This window comes from Osmerus eperlanus, chromosome 6 (assembly GCF_963692335.1).
Source record: "Osmerus eperlanus chromosome 6, fOsmEpe2.1, whole genome shotgun sequence".
Classification (NCBI taxonomy): domain Eukaryota; kingdom Metazoa; phylum Chordata; class Actinopteri; order Osmeriformes; family Osmeridae; genus Osmerus; species Osmerus eperlanus.
In genome coordinates this window covers 9,423,780-9,436,590 of record NC_085023.1, presented here as the reverse complement: position 1 = coordinate 9,436,590, position 12,811 = coordinate 9,423,780, and the positions used below count along the sequence as shown (strand labels likewise).

At 42.0% G+C, this 12,811-nt stretch overlaps 1 protein-coding gene across 4 annotated transcripts; it reads right to left on the bottom strand.

Moving 5' to 3' along the window:
* Positions 1–688: 688 nt before the first annotated feature.
* On the bottom strand, positions 689–11,983 carry slf2 (SMC5-SMC6 complex localization factor 2). 4 transcript variants are annotated; one of them, XM_062463304.1, is made up of 22 exons: positions 11,812–11,927; positions 10,826–10,860; positions 10,472–10,515; positions 9,717–10,138; positions 9,350–9,607; positions 9,017–9,071; positions 6,760–8,132; positions 6,498–6,586; positions 5,104–5,220; positions 4,841–5,008; positions 4,662–4,764; positions 4,451–4,538; positions 4,215–4,356; positions 4,019–4,106; positions 3,681–3,857; positions 3,434–3,528; positions 3,192–3,279; positions 2,957–3,088; positions 2,758–2,835; positions 2,570–2,656; positions 2,378–2,446; positions 689–2,283 (listed from the first exon to the last, which is right to left on the bottom strand). In XM_062463304.1, exons 3-22 carry the CDS (start codon positions 10,512–10,514, stop codon positions 1,738–1,740), a joined length of 4,218 nt encoding a protein of 1,405 aa, XP_062319288.1. In that variant the 5' UTR covers position 10,515; positions 10,826–10,860; positions 11,812–11,927; the 3' UTR covers positions 689–1,737. The 4 variants fall into 4 exon arrangements, with proteins under 4 accessions (XP_062319288.1, XP_062319289.1, XP_062319287.1 ...); XM_062463305.1 differs by lacking the exon at positions 11,812–11,927 and adding an exon at positions 11,276–11,381; XM_062463303.1 differs by lacking the exon at positions 10,472–10,515 and having other exon boundaries at positions 11,812–11,983.
* Between the last annotated feature and the right edge of the window lie 828 nt (positions 11,984–12,811).

Below are 12,811 nucleotides of genomic sequence, written 5' to 3'. Positions count from 1 at the left end.
CATGTCGAACGCACCTTATATTTCCAGAAATCTGTGTCACTGACATAATCGCAGGCAATGTGCCCCATCTATAATTCCAGGAATCTGTGTTTGTGCCACCCATTTTATCATGGGCATTATGCATTTTCTATAGTTCGACTAATCTCTATTTATGTGTTTCACTGACATCTTAATCTATGACTGCATCACGGGCACTATGCACTAGCTAACTATAATTGTGTCTGTCTGTGTGTTTGTCTATGTGTGGCTCAATTAACTCGAGAACTGGGCAATGTATAAGTGGAAAATCGGCCGGTATATTGTTCAGGACCCAAGGACGTGAAGTTCTGCGTGAAACGTTGTTTTAGGTGCTGTTCCATGTTTGGACAAAATTAAGTGAGCGAACCACCACATAAAGGCATTTGCTGCATGCCAAAAAAGCAGTGCCTCACCCGGTCTTGGGGCTAGAAGCCCTCATACTTGTGTCAACCTGTGATAGACCGGAAAGGACCTGTGCCTCAATGACGTCGGTGAGAATTCATACATTTGTATTCCAAGACCTAGCAGGCAACAAGCATTCAAATAGGACAGCACAGAAGGCAACTGAGACAAATAACTTAATATTCTCCTTCAGATCTTCAAGGATTAAGAGCTCATTGGATAAATTAGTTTATACTGATCAATGGGAAGAAACACTAAAACAGCAATCACCAGAGAAGTTAACTTGTTTATTCTCAAAACTCAAAACTAAATCCTTCTGATCATACTATGAAGTCCCATTGCAGCTAGTGTGCATTTAATAGAATATCTAATTGTTAAAATATGAATACAAAAAGTTTACTTTCACAGCTTGTGAACAAGTTGATTTGAAAACATGAAAAAGTCAGTGGGGGTAGAATCCTTTTCATAGGCACTGCAAGCAGATGTCTTGACATCTGCTTGCAGTGAAAAATACCAAACCTAAAATGTACCAAGACACCACATTAATTGAGGGATCTCTGAGATGAAAGTAGTGTGAAAGTCATCTCTGAAATTTAATTTAATCAAGTGCAAAAAAGACATTAAGCTAGTCAGGTGTATTATGACAGGACTATATATGGTGGTTTCCAGGCACAACAGTTTAATGTTTCACATCTAGCAGAGCTGGAAATTTGGTACGTCTGCATCCCCCCAAAAAGGTCAAGGCCAAATGCCATTTATTGATTGAAGTAGGGCCCTAACAATGACACATTATTTGAAACTGTACACATCCATAACTAAAAGCTACAGGAATCGTCAGTTTTGTTCAGCTTTCCTGTTGAACAAGCATGGAGGTAAAGCAGTATCACTTTGTAAATACTCTTTGACCATTATCAGATATCCCATTTGGAATTGCGTAAACAAACATGCTGATAAAACATGAATTAAACATTCCCAAGAGGTGCACATCTAGGGTTCAAATAATAAACAGAACTTCTAATTTTTAAATCAATTTCACATTAACATATTTTCAAGAATTCTTCTGCATTAACACAGTACTTACTTAACACATTAAAACAGGAGGTCAAGGACCCAAACTATTATTTACTTTCTCCTTTGGGAACTCGAGAAAAATAGAAGGACAAACACAACACACAGGGGAAAATACAGTGCAAATAGAGATGCTAAAAATATAGAAAACGTTTTTTACAGTACAGCCAAAACTATTTATTGCAAACAAGACCCTGAAAATCTAAAATTTCCCTGAGATAGTGGAATACACAAGTTGATAGGAAAATCCTAAGTTATAATTGTCTCACTTAGCCACTGTTTACCTTTTTCTTGTGTCTCTTCTTCAACCTCCTCTACTTCTATGTCCTTTTTTGGTTCCCTCCCCTCAACCAAGTCTTCCTGGAGCTCCATCCTCTCCTCTGACTCTTCACTGGTTGGGGATGGATCATCCTCTTCATTGTCCTTTAAGGACTCGTCCTTCTTAGGCAAGACATCATGTTTTCTTACATTTTGGAGCTCTTCTTCAGCTATCAAAGAGTCTTTTCTCTCTTTCCTGTGCCCTTCCTCCATCTCCTCTTTGTCTATGTTGGATTCATTTGCAGGACTATCAGTCTTCTTCTCATCTTCCTCCTCAATGCTTGAGTCATTCTCTTCCCTCCCTTCTTGAATGTTGTATTCCTCGCTTTCCACCTCCTCTTTCCCACCGGTAACCGCTTCCTCCACCTTTGCCTCTCTTTCTCTATAAATGTCTCCTTCTCTCTGGGCACTGAGGCTCTCCTGGCTGCAGACCAGCATGTCCTCTGGTAGAGGCTGCCAATAGTCATACAATTTACCCTGTAGGGACATAAAGAGCAGAAAATCACCACCAAGCATGACTGTGTGCTGAGATGAGAAGAAAAGACTGGAGGTCAGGGAGATGGTACAGTACCTGGAGAGGTCTGGTTCTCTGGAGCAGCACCTGCCATTTTGTGTAGATCCGAGCAACAAAGTCCTTCACCTAGGACAGACACAGACACACAGAGACGTGTAAATTATTGAAGACAATTGAGTAGTTACAAATTATAGGTGCCGATAGCTTGAAGTCATGAATGAATGCAGTAAAAAAATACTGTCCATCTACCTTGCTCCGGTAAAGACACTTCTCACTTTCTCTGATGTCACACTTTATATGCTTCTCTAGTTGAGCACATAGGTACTTCAAATGGTTCTGATGGTTAGGAGGGAGCAGAATGAAAAATGACAGTTTAATGGCAACCAGTTGCATAACTGAAAATTACTTTCTGTACACCAAAGACTGGTTCAAAATACCTTCTGTTCTGGTGGAAAGAACTCAAAGTTGGAGGCTTCATTAGCCAACGCCAGAAGGCTGTAGCACAGGTAGTAGGCCTGTAACCAAGTAACAATCAACACAATGAACCATGTCTAGCTCACTCTCACAATCCGAAAACAGAAGACAAATTTGGTAGCATTAAGGACCCTAGTCTGAACGGCAGTAGTTCTTTTTAACCTGCTGATCAAGGCTTCCCGAGTCATCATAGTCCTCCTCCTGCTCCCTTTGTCTGTGGCTCCTGGCAAGCTGCATGCCTTTGAGTAGGGCCGAAGGACGCATAAGAGGCAGGTACTGCTGTAGATCGGACAGCTGGGACACAACACACACTGCAGGTTAGCAATTGACATTCATAAAAAATATATGTAAACTAAATATTTAAAAGTAATGATTTAACCATTGCCTGGTTCATTACCTGGAACTCTGTCTTGGAAGGCTTGTAAGTGCACGTGTGGTTTAACAACTTGGAGATCATTGCCACACTAACATGTCTCCGGAGTTGCCTGCAGGAAAGTAGATATTTTCTTTTGTGCTGTACAATCATTAGGCCAACTGGTCATGTGGATTTCACTTAATTGTTCAGAAAGACAACTTCCCACATCTCAGGATAAGGAGAGTAAACAAAGAGATGGACGTGGAGGACAGAGCCAGGCTTACGTTCCACGTGTGTTGTCAGGTAGCATCTGAACGAGCCAGCGCAGATTGTGATGATCCTCCGTCAGGTTTGAAAGGGCCAAGCAGATCCTAGGAAGCTAAACCACAAACATCAGTCATTACTCACCATAACGCATGGTGAGTTGTCCTAACTGTTAACATTGGTTGTTGAGAGGCTCCGCTAAACTAGAACCTTTCCATCATTCTTAAATTACATAACTGAGGTTTGCTGTACTAAAGAGAAACTGACCATGTCGTCCCAGTCCCTCATGTTGTTGACCAGGTTGTGCTCCAGGGAGCTCAGGTCCATGGTGGGCAGGAGGGTGAGCTGTATCTCCAGACCTATTCTGCTCACCATGGTCATCAACAGCAACAGCTCTGTGTCACAGTAGGCCCGCGGACACAGGGCTGTCACATCAGACAAATACTGAGGAGGATTGAGAATACAAACATGTAAATATGGATTTACACAACGTAAAATACACACACGAAACAGACCAGAATAATACAAATGAAAGCAGAAATGAATCTCCAGTACATTGCATATTCCTTGAACCCTAATCCCCATTACCAGAGATGATGTTTTACCTTGATGACATTCTCAACGTTGTGTTCTGGAAAAGTGCTCAGTTCTTTCTTACAGGATAAGCTTTCAGTGCTGATATGGATGCCCTCTCTACAAGCACATACAAACATGTAACACACACGAAAGCCAATTCTCAGCAGGAAATACAGTCATCTTATTTTGCTACATGTACAAATCAATGCAAATCCTTGGACTTACAGTAGGTCTCCCTCGGTAAAGGGTGGCTGTAGACTTTCCAGAGGGAAGAGTGTGATGAAGGAAACCCCCATGTTCATGAAGACCAGAGCCACGTCGCTAATGCTGGGCACCCACACCTCAAACTGAGAACTCTTATTCACCTCTGTACAGAAATAAATAAAATATACACAATATTTATAGAATAGCTTTAACCATAACAAGAAAAAAGGAACAGGAAGACTGTCAAAGAAACACACCTGTGTGTTCTGCAGAGGAGCAGGCAATGTCTCTGAGTGCCTGAAGTATTTGGTTGGAGATCCTCCTCTCACTGTGGACAGACATCAACTGACAGGGACCACAGACCAGTAAATACACACAATTCAATAAAAAAAAGACTCCTGTCCTAAATAGTCCCCATGTGGTTGAATGTGAAGTCCACATAGCCAGTAGCTGTGGTTACTAGGTTACCTGGAACAGCCTACGAGCCACCTGGGGTGGACAGGGGGAGGACCGGTAGGCTGCCTGTAACAGTCCAGCACCGAGCAGCAACCTGAACTGATCTGGACTGGACCTGAGAGACAGAACTAAATGGAGTAGATTGTCTAACATTAACAAAACCCACAGCCAGCCATTCACCCACCCCTTACCAAAGTAGGGTTTTCTGTGCCGTTCCTTGCGGAGTGACATTGCATTGCCTGAAGTGCAGGGTGTGCTGGTTGAACAGACGGCCAAAGTTGGCCAAGCAGAAAATCTCTTCTCCTGGGTGCAGGTCCCTGATGGCGCTGGACACAACTGAGAAACGCAGCAGGAACTCTCTGACGGACAACAAGAAACGCACACAAAACACTGAGATGCAGATCCCAAGCAAGAGTCCAGAAGTTTGTGTGTGTGTCTGTGTTGAAGTGCCTACTTGTGTTCCTTTGAGATGGCTTCCTCCATGTTCTCTTTGCTCTCCTCCTCCTCCTCTTTGAATCGCAGCAGATCCTCCTTACAGGAGAGAAGCAACTTCATCTCAATCTCCTTGAACCTGGAGATGGGGAGGCGTACAGTGGGGAGGGGGAGACATGCATGATTAAAGAACCTGCTTCTTAAGCTGATCTTTCCTCTATGTTGATTGCCCGCCACGGCAAAATTTCTGCCACGGTATTAGAAATAGGGCTGTACAAAAGGCCGTCTATCAGCAGTGATTGTTAGAGTGCGGGCACGAGAGGGCACGCGCGCCACTGTGCGTCCTTGAGAACTGTAAGTCGTATAACTTATGATGTCAGTTCATTTAAGCCTGCCTTTATATTCGTCTATAGTTCTTGAAAATTACAATTAAGTTAACTGGTGATTTTCGTTGTTTGTATTCTTCACCTGCTAGGTAAATTGCACTTGGCTGTTGATTCGATAGTGATTGCTGAACGCCTGAAGTAGTTACACTGCATTAAGATAATGTAATTAATAGTGGGTTTATTGTTATCATTTGCTACACAATGCTTAGCCTATATGTCAAGATCAAATTAAGCAGACAGTGTACACGTGCGTTGGTGGCCTACCATATGCTGTGTACACACTAAAAGAGTTTTTAAATCTTTTAAGATTTTCAAAATGTGAGAGACCACAAACATGAACCGTTTTGCTCCTATAGTGTGTGGTGTTTGTCCTCGGGGTTCCCCCCACACATCAGGATTTCTGATCAATATTTACGATTCACGATCGGGGCGGCTCCGACGGTCTTCCGAGGAAATTCTGTCACTCTTAACACACCTCACACCAAGGGAAAATCTGATAAAATAATCTGTAGATAATCGGGACATTACCTAGGATTGTCGGAAGGGGGAAATCGGCCCAAAATCAGCCCGATTATCTTGTGGTGTGTACCCAGCATTAATCCATAGGCTATAGCAGGGATGGACAACCCTGGTCCTCGAGAGCCACTATACTGCAGGACAGCAGCTCTCGAGGACCAGGGTGGTCCACCCCTGGGCTATAGGCTACTGACCATTTACAATATGTTGTTATGTCAATTATTAATTGGCAGCATTTATGCCTTTTAGAACATACTGTATGAGTGGAAGGGGTGTCTTTAAGTAGCCTAACCTTATTGCTTTAGGGGGAAATAGGACAAAAATATGTGTAATATTACATTAGCCTTTAGACAGTAGACTATTACATTAACCTGCTCTGAAATATAGTGAACTTCGTCTCGGCTGGGGGCTTGGGGGAGGGTTCTTGTTCGGACAGACCTGCCCCCACTTCTAAAAAACAAATCCTAAAGGAAACACTGCTTTGGTGAAGACAAAACGTTAGTCAGAGCTTTACCTCTGATTGCTCTCTTTTTCCTTCAGCATCTGCTCCAGTGTGTTCTTGTAATTGACAGGCTTCCCTTTGGATGTTACAGGTAGCTGGAGCTGGAGTAAAAACGAACAAAAAAACAGAGAAACTCAAGTAGTTGCCACAATGCCATTTTCTGACAGTCATTATTGAAAAGACCTGAATTTCAATACAACTTCAAAAAAAGAATTGAGAATGCCCAGTCGGTGAAATAATCTACTACATAACGCCCCATTGGTTTGCAACTCACAAGTTTGGATTGGCATCTGGATAACACAGGTGTGCCAGGTTCAGGGAGGGTTCCCTTCTCTGGTGTGTCTGTAGGCTTAATGCTGCCATCCAGAATCTCCTGCAGGGACAGCAGATGATCCTCTTCACTGCTGCTGCTGCTGCTGCTCTGGGACAGGTCCATATCCAGCTCCAGGCTCAGGCCTAGCTCCACATCCAGATGGTCTTCCTCCCTGCCCATTTGCTGTCCCTCTCCTCCCCCTAGTCTGGCCAGGGGTGCCAAAGGAGATGGGTGGAGGCTGGGATTGCCTTTAGTTGTCTCCATGTCCCTGCACGGCCTGTTTCTTTTGGGACTGACTGTTGATTTGGTTTCTGTCTCCGTTTGAACTGATTCATCTTCACACTGTCTAACTTGAGGAAAAGTAGGACTATTTGTGAGTTTAGAATTGTCTTTAATCATACAAGACGCATCTAAAGACTTCCCTGATGTGACAAGAGAGTTGATTTTAGATAGCGGGATCCTCTCCAGTTTGACAAATCCGTTTTTACATGGCCCTTGTTTGACCAACGAGGAGTGTAAGGTTTTGGGGTCTGGGGCCACCAGAGAAGAGGATGCTTTAAGGATCTGCCTCATTTGAGAAGGGGATCCTGCCTCAACTGAGTTGGGAAGAGCAGCTGAACTAGACACAGAGCGAGATAAACCGTCACTTCTCTCAGAACAATACTTTTTTGATTTTGGTGAAGGGTTTGACACCAAGATCACAGGGTCAGGGGTGAAGAGTTCATCCTGCTGAATCAAAGTTCTTCGAAGGCGAGCAGCTTTATTCTGTTCTGTTCCACGAGATCGTGGGGAACCTAAACTTAAACTTGTGGTGAGTTTGGAAGCTCTATGGTCTATGCTGCCTACAGGTTTACCACTACTCCCTTCTCTGATCTCTGTTTTGCTCACGTCCTTATTCGGCATTCTGAGAGACAAGGTTAGGGATCCACCTTGAGTGTTACCAGACTGAAGATTACCACTACGGTCTCTAAATCCCTGAGAAGGTGCCCGAGTCTGGCCTTGGAGGAAATGTTTAACAGGCTTAGTGGAGGCTGGAGATTTCCCTTTCTCCTCCATCCCTTGTCCATAATGTATTCCATCCTTCACTGGAGAAAGCCACTCTTGCAGTTTCAGTGTAGGACTTAGACTGGGCTTCATGTACACTTGCTTTGTGCCTATGGAGAATTGAGATCTGAGTGGTTGGCTGGAAGCAGTACTGGGTCTAGGCTCCATCCCAGCCATTGGTTGTGGTCTTGTGTCTGGGGGACAGCTCCTCTTGGCTTGGTCCCCAATACAATCTCTGTCCTCTGACTCAGAGTTTCTGTTTCTCTTTCGAGACAGGGATCGGCTGCCCCCTAGTGCAGTAGTGGAGTACAAGAGTATATTGTCAACATTGTCATATTCATTGATGTTTCGTTTCACATTATAGTTCTAGTCAAGATAAAGGTGAATAGTAGGGGTGGGGGGAAAATCGATTCACATTTGAATCACGATTCAGTCTGCTAGCAATTCAGATTGATGCACAAATCTATGTGAATCGATTTTTTATTTTATTTTAATTTTATTTTTTATTATTTATTTTATTTTTTATTCTCTGAGAAATCGTGAATTGATTTTTAATCGAATCTTGAGGTACCAAAAGATTCCCACCCCTAGTGAATAGACAAGCCTATATGTCAACTCAACTGTGAGGAATACAAAAACAAAGAAATACAAACAAACTTAAGAGAAGTGTAACCAAAGTCTACAATACAAATGATCACAAACCTCTCTTACGTCACTAAGATTCCTTAATATACATTTTCCTTCTCAAAGGCAGGGTAGGCAATGTTGTTGAGAAGCACTTTGTCATTTTTCCTGAAATAAAACCTGATTCCTTCACATCCTGATAGCAACCAATCAATTTAAAGGTTTGACAGTAACATTTAATCAATTCGATATCTGTGGAAGTAGAAGGGCAGTAATAAACATGACCAATCAATAAGGTCGGACTGACACTAATGATTGGACATTCGGACTGAATGTAATGATTGGATGGGCTACTTGTCTGTCTGCCTCCCAGCAGCGTTCATGTGTTTTGGGGAAGTGGCTTTGAAGGGAGGGGTGGGATATTTTGGTCTGAAAACATTTTGGACGTTTAGGTTTGCAAAACATGCCTAACTTGCCTTTGATGAGAAAACAACTTGTGCAAGAACTTTATTTTGAATTTTACAAGAATGAAAGACATGTAAAAGTATACCTGCAGTAGACCTCTCTGTTGAAGGAGTCCTTTTTTGCTCTAGGGATATATGCTCCTGAGAAAATAATAGAACAGGGACTCCTAAAAAAGCATCTTATGTGTGGGAAATGAAGCCTGAAGCACAATACATGACAGCCAGAAATTGAGAACAGTCACATACAACCCTAACCCTAACCCTAACAGGATTACTGAGACTCACTAACAGCAAACAAACTAGTGAAGTGAGAACTCACTGTTCTAAGGGGAAAAACAACCCTCAACGGCATTGTCTGCTTCTACAAATGTTTATCAACTACCTAAGCAGCCTTGAGAAGCAACATCAAAAGTACTCACTTTAGGTTTTGGGAGGCAGTTGACATGGAAAACTTGCATGTTGGGTGAGACAGAACAACCATTGTCAAGTTTGTTCATTCCATCTCCTGGGGACTGGGAACTGTGCTGCCTAGAAAGGCTGGACCCAGGACTCCAGTGGTCCGAATGAGAAGAGGGGAGAGAATGGCATTCTTGACCAGAAATGAAGGTGTGGGATGTGGGGACTACAAGCTTGCGGGGTTGGCTAGCAGGTCTTGAACATCCACCCCTGGGTCCACCCTAATGGACACACAAACAGACATCAAGAAACTTCCACTCATTAATTGCAATTAGTCGAGTGAACATGTTCCTCTTTTCTAGGTGTGTAGAATGGAATTCACAACCATACCTTGTGCGAATCCTCCTCTGAGGTTGATCTGGGTGTACTGGGTTTGCACAGAGGGGGTGTTTCACTCTTATTGGAGGGGGGTGAGAGAGGGTTGACTTTACCTGGCCCAAGGCTACACCTTATGTCTTTGGATTGATTAAGGCTGATGGGAGCTGACTGAACCTTCCTAACCTGGGAGTGTGAATTGGTCAAACTGCCTGGGGTGCCACGTGGGACCCCTGGGGAATTAGGATGGCAAGTTGAGGAGTGTTTGCCTCTGTGGTCCATGTCAGACCTTTTGAGGGTTAATGCCTGCCTGAGTGGAGGATAAGAGGGTCGGTGGTTAGGGGGCTGAATTGGCTTCATGCAAATTTCCTGATGTGTGACTGGTTTGGAGACTGGGCCTTGATGGCGATGGGATCCCAGAGGGATGAGGTCCTTCACTGAAACAAAAAATGTCAGCACAATTTTCACATTGTCAGCACAACAGACAGATTCCTAAACCCTTGAAGTTGACATACTATACATTAAACAGACACAATCAACGCAACTTAGCATGTAGCTGAGTCAGCTTTTACCCATCACCATACATTAATGCATTAGCAAGCCCATTCACTTGCCATAGCACACATTTGTTTTGGGATTTAGTAGCCCGATACTATACAGCAACAGCATGCCATTCTTAAGAGTTTGCAAAAAGGGTTTTCAGGCAGGAGAGGGAATTGCAGATGAAGGATGTCATGCCTCAAGCCAAATTGTAAAATAAAATGTCTCACCAGCATTTGTGAAGTACTCCCTAAGCCTAAGGTTACTCATCATTCTATATTTACAGGATAAAGACCAGATTGAGTTGAGGCTAACACAAATGTATAACACATATATGCAGAAATAAAATCATATTTATATTACCCCACCCTATGAAACCAGTCAGATAACTACTAATACATAAACAGTGACAACAGTTTCTGTTGTGTTAAAAAATATTGTTATAAGGAACCATTGTAAACTCATTAAAATTTAAAAAAATATGCATAAGAACGTGTGACTCATAGAATCTGAGTTCTAAACCACATCTTAACTATTTCAAAACAGTGTCAAAGTGTCAACACAATCTTTGTATTTCCACCCACCTTTGCTTTTAGGACAGAAGTAGTCTGGAATTGTTCTGCAAAAAAAACAACATAGACGTTTGTCTCACATATCCCACCAAAATGGTTATAATAAAATGCTTGTGGTAGAGAAAACTGTGAAAATCCCAATCTTGACTAGCTACTGTATCTAACTATCCATACAACGACATCCTTAAAATGCTCTATTCACAACCAATCACAAACTGAGAAGTGGCAGGTCGAGTTAGCAGAATTATGCTGTTAACCAATCAGTGTGTTCTTTTGGCATGCTAGCCAGTCGTACTAACACATACTAGAGCTAGATTATCTGGTTTACGGATAGCCACTCTAGGCTAGGTAGCTAGTTGAAGTGATAGCAGTGGCCCTGCTGCTGTCTAAATGTATAAAACAGAACAACAGCCAAACAACATCAAAACACGCATAACTAACTAGATGTATAGCTAGCTCTACCTTTGTAACACGTTTGTAAACTAATTGCCTTAGCTAAGACTTAAGAGTACAGTAATACCGGTCTTGACTAACATACAGCCATCGGTTCTTGTCAGCGCGCACCCTGTCACTACAACGTTAGTACTTGCTAGATAGCAATGGATGCATGTTGTTTGTCAACATGAAATCTAGCCTAGCTCTCTAGCTAGTAAAGCTAGCGGAGCCATGTTCGAACCCAACTTCGCAACGCATAGAGCTAGCAGTTAGCTAGCTAGTTTCAAATCAGGAAATTGTCAGCTAACGAAGACAGCGTTAGCTAAGTACAGTAGTTTAGTATACATGAGCATTTTAACCTCAAGTACAGTAGCAAGAACACACACAGAGGTATATTTTTCACGTAACAGCAGTACGATGGGCTACTACTACTAGCTAGCCAATTTGAAGAAAAACACACGCGGTAGGGTACAATAGTGGCTAGCTAGGATTATGAACCTAGTTTAAACAAGCGTTAGCTAGTCAGCGGTGTTAGCCTAAGTTTGGCAATGTGTTCAATTTACCTGCCTAAACCAACGTTAATTGCTTTCTCCATTGATAACGCAGCCTATACGCAATTGTTTTGCCGAACTTGCCAGATCCTCCCAACTGTGGACCGTAGCTAATTTCACTCTCCCGCCACCTCTATCGCCATGTTACCCGCCATGGATACCAAAGTTTAAAACGAAATGTCACTTGGAGTCGAATCTTGCTACTATAAAGAGTCGACTCGATTGATCCTCAACCTCCTCCTCAGAATCTGCTTTGGTAGGTTGGTGCATAACAATCAAAATAGTAAGTACAAATACAAACAAATATAAAACAAGTAGCTAGTAATACTTGAGTGAACTTAGTACGTATACAACATATATGAACGTAGCTCTAGTGCTTTATGAGATTGGTTGATTTGAATGCTTTATTTGGGTCTTAAGCATATTTAAGTTTCAGTGAACTTTTTAATTGTTCCTTTTAACCTACTCTCTAGTGTTTTGATTAATTGCAATCTGAATGCAAGAACATCAAATTCACACTTGGAACAAAAGTGTATTAGCCTACCCAGATAGTAGACCAACAATGAACCAATGAATCACTCAACATTGAATCAATGTTAATGTATCAACCAAACTATCATTGAAATGTAACATTTAACATCAAGTTTACACCCTGAAAATGTTATTTCAATTATGAAAAATATATCAAGATAGACATAAAATCTGTATTTTTTCAACTTAAATTCAATTGCTTATTTAACATTGAATCAACATTGAAACAATATCAAATCAATCTTGTTTTATGTACAGCAAGATTATATTCCAGTAAATCATCTCTGTTTTGATTCATTTCAATTGGAGGTCATGTAGAGCTGCAATTAACATGGTTTTGAACCAAAAAGTTACTAACTCAAAAAATAAAATGTCCTTCAATTTAAATGCAAATGTATTTATTTATGTCCCACACCTTGTTTGAACAGGAAATAACATCACATTCGGGAAAAACAGGAGGCTCTAAAGATGGCATTTTGTA